This window comes from Sinocyclocheilus rhinocerous, unplaced genomic scaffold (assembly GCF_001515625.1).
Source record: "Sinocyclocheilus rhinocerous isolate Xijiao unplaced genomic scaffold, SAMN03320098_v1.1 scaffold599, whole genome shotgun sequence".
Classification (NCBI taxonomy): domain Eukaryota; kingdom Metazoa; phylum Chordata; class Actinopteri; order Cypriniformes; family Cyprinidae; genus Sinocyclocheilus; species Sinocyclocheilus rhinocerous.
Window position 1 is genome coordinate 958,853 of NW_015652138.1, and position 2,731 is coordinate 961,583.

The 2,731-nt window shown below is 43.6% G+C and overlaps 1 protein-coding gene across 1 annotated transcript in view; it reads right to left on the minus strand.

Annotated features, from left to right (window-relative positions):
* sec24a (SEC24 homolog A, COPII coat complex component) overlaps positions 1 to 2,731 on the minus strand; it is a 19,806-nt gene that overhangs the window by 11,500 nt on the left and 5,575 nt on the right. Inside the window, exons 7-10 of the mRNA XM_016519184.1 lie at positions 1,270 to 1,382; positions 1,068 to 1,186; positions 934 to 989; positions 654 to 860 (exon numbers count right to left, since the gene is read on the minus strand). Of these exons, the coding sequence (XP_016374670.1) occupies positions 654 to 860; positions 934 to 989; positions 1,068 to 1,186; positions 1,270 to 1,382 (495 nt within the window). The remainder of the gene's footprint in view (positions 1 to 653; positions 861 to 933; positions 990 to 1,067; positions 1,187 to 1,269; positions 1,383 to 2,731) is intronic.

Below are 2,731 nucleotides of genomic sequence, written 5' to 3' on the forward strand. Positions count from 1 at the left end.
CCAACACTAGGAAAGAGTGGATTAGCTTTATTTTTAATGAAGTTCCAGACCGCTTCAGTTAAAGGTTGGTCGTTTGTTCACTTCATTTCACCACGGATTCGTTTACAAACAAGGCACAATTCGACGCTGGACTTTCTGAAAGACATTAAAAGACGATGCTGTGCGACTATATTGGATCTGACAGTAATGTCGCAACAGACAAGTGTGAGGAACTGGTTTTATTACATGCTCACTATTGCCTTGTCTGTTATTACAGATCGTTTGATATGAACTGAGTATTTATGCGTTTTTAACCTAAATCACACACAACTGTTAGCCAATCACAGAAGTGGGCGTTTACTTCCGAGTCTATAATCCTCCACGCCCATTCAAACAGAGCGCTCTGATGAGGGGTCAAAACAGGACAGAAAATAGCCTATCACTGCTAAATTATGATGTTTTATGTAAAAATCTTGATAACATTATAAGTGGACATAGAGAACAGTACAAAATAATAAAAAAGGCAGCTCATGACCCCTTTAATCGCTTGACAGCACTAATAAATAATAAAAGTAGCAAGTTTGCCAGTGTAAATGTCTCTAATTATTGAACCCAAGGCTCAAAACAGTCAGTTTACACACTGATCAATCAATCAATGGAATCAGGTGGCAAACCTTGGCGTTGGCTCTGTGGCTGGGCTCTTCTCTGGGCTTGAGCGCGCCGATGCCGATGGTTGGCAGCTGCGTCTGGAACACAGTCATGCGTCCTCCGGTGGGAGACAGCAGCTTGAAGGCAGCCTGCAGCGCCGGACCCAGAGCGGACTGAGTCTCCATCGTCTGACCGAACATCTGCGGCAGACTCGCCAGCAGATCCTGGACCAGCTGCAACGACAAGACCATCGAGATCAGAGCGTTCAGAGTCCCGTCTGACCAACCCCAGAGCGCACTCGCTCACCTCTCTGCACTCGCTCAGATTGACCAGAAGGCTGTCGGGCGTCGGCAGAAACACATCTGAGGGAAGACAGGCCGACAGTCAGCTCACTTCTGATATTTCACATCTGTGACGTACTGATGGGAGAACGCGCTTACCGTCGATGTCTGACACGATGAGCATCTGAGGCTGCGACAGGCCTTCCTGGAGGTTGTAGAAATGAATGTTGCTGTCGAACGTGATGAAGCCGATCTTCGTCCGAGTGTCTCCGGGAAGCCTTCATGGTAAAGAAACACACGACACACTGATGAGTGAGCTCAAGCGCAGCGGACAGCAGCTTCATCAGCGATGCTCACTTACGAGTCGAGGCTCTCCAGGAGCGTCTGACAGACGACATCCAGATATCCGGTCTCCACCGCGTTATGAGACACGTCCAGGACGAAGAGGTAAGCGGCGGGCTGCGGCGGCCTCAGCTGCGGACCAAACACTGCGCTTGAGTTCACTGACATTACAGGAAAATGGTTTCTCGACATCTCACATCATCGCACTCTTTGCCTGTACGTAGAACTTTCACGTTCATAAACGCATGCTGCATGGCTCATCACTTACTATGTGGAAACTTGATATTAGCACATAATTTAACAGATCTGTTCTATGATGTTACAGATAGAAGTGTCTGTCAGTGCCTACATGGAACCAGGGTTATTATAACTAACTAAAACCATTAATAAATAATAAAAAAATGTTACTTAAAGGGGTCATATGATGCGATTTCAAGTTTTCCTTTCTCTTTGGAGTGTTACAAGCTGATTGTGCATAGATAAGATCCCTGAAGTTGCAAAGACTAAAGTCTCAAAACCAAAGAGATATTCTTTATCAAAGTTAAGACTCTGCCACGCCCCCCTAAAACGGCTCATTCTAACACGCCCCCACATATCTACCCCACTATGTGGAAATATTTGCATAATCCCGCCGCAAATGTGCACGCAAAGAAAGAAGGCATGGTGTCAGTAACCGCAGTTAGTGTTGAAGCAACATGTCAACGGCTTGTTCTAACACGCCCCCACATATCTTTTGTTTTGCGCATCATGTGTGTGTGTGTGTATGCGCGCGCGCGCATGTGTGAGAGAGAGAGAGACAGGGTCACATCACAGTGGAGTCAGCTGTCTTAACCGTGGCTTGTGTACTGCAAACACATACCAGCTTCATCACTGTGTCTGTCACGCGACTCTGTTCCCCTTTCGGGCTTGAACTGATGGTTGGTTTTGAAAGATGAAGCTCGCAACTATGGTAAGGGGCGTTACATTTCCGACGAGTGCTTGCGGTGTTCGGCCAATCACAATGCACTGGGTCAGCTGGCCAATCAGAGCAGACTGCGCTTGTCGGAAGGAGGGACTTTGTAGAAAACGAAGCGTTTGAGAGAGGCGGGGCATAGAGGACCTACAATAATGTACAGTATTTGAAAAATAATGTGTTTTTTGAACATTAAAGCATGTCAACATATTCTGTTACACCAAATAAACAAAATAATGATCTTTAAAAAAGCATAATATGACCCCTTTAAATGATGTAACAGTATATTTATGTAGTTAATAATTACATTAAATTGGGTTAATAAAGTTCAAATTAGCTCAACAAAGAGTATGATTTTTTTTCTGCTTGTTCACTCTGGGCAGTAGTTTAGATTTTTATTTGTCTTGACAACATTTTCACTGGTGCCCAATAAACAATTATAGATGTATAATGTATAAAACATTTATTTAATATTTTTAAATAAATTATTTGAAATTATTTATAAATAATAAATATTTATAAAATATAA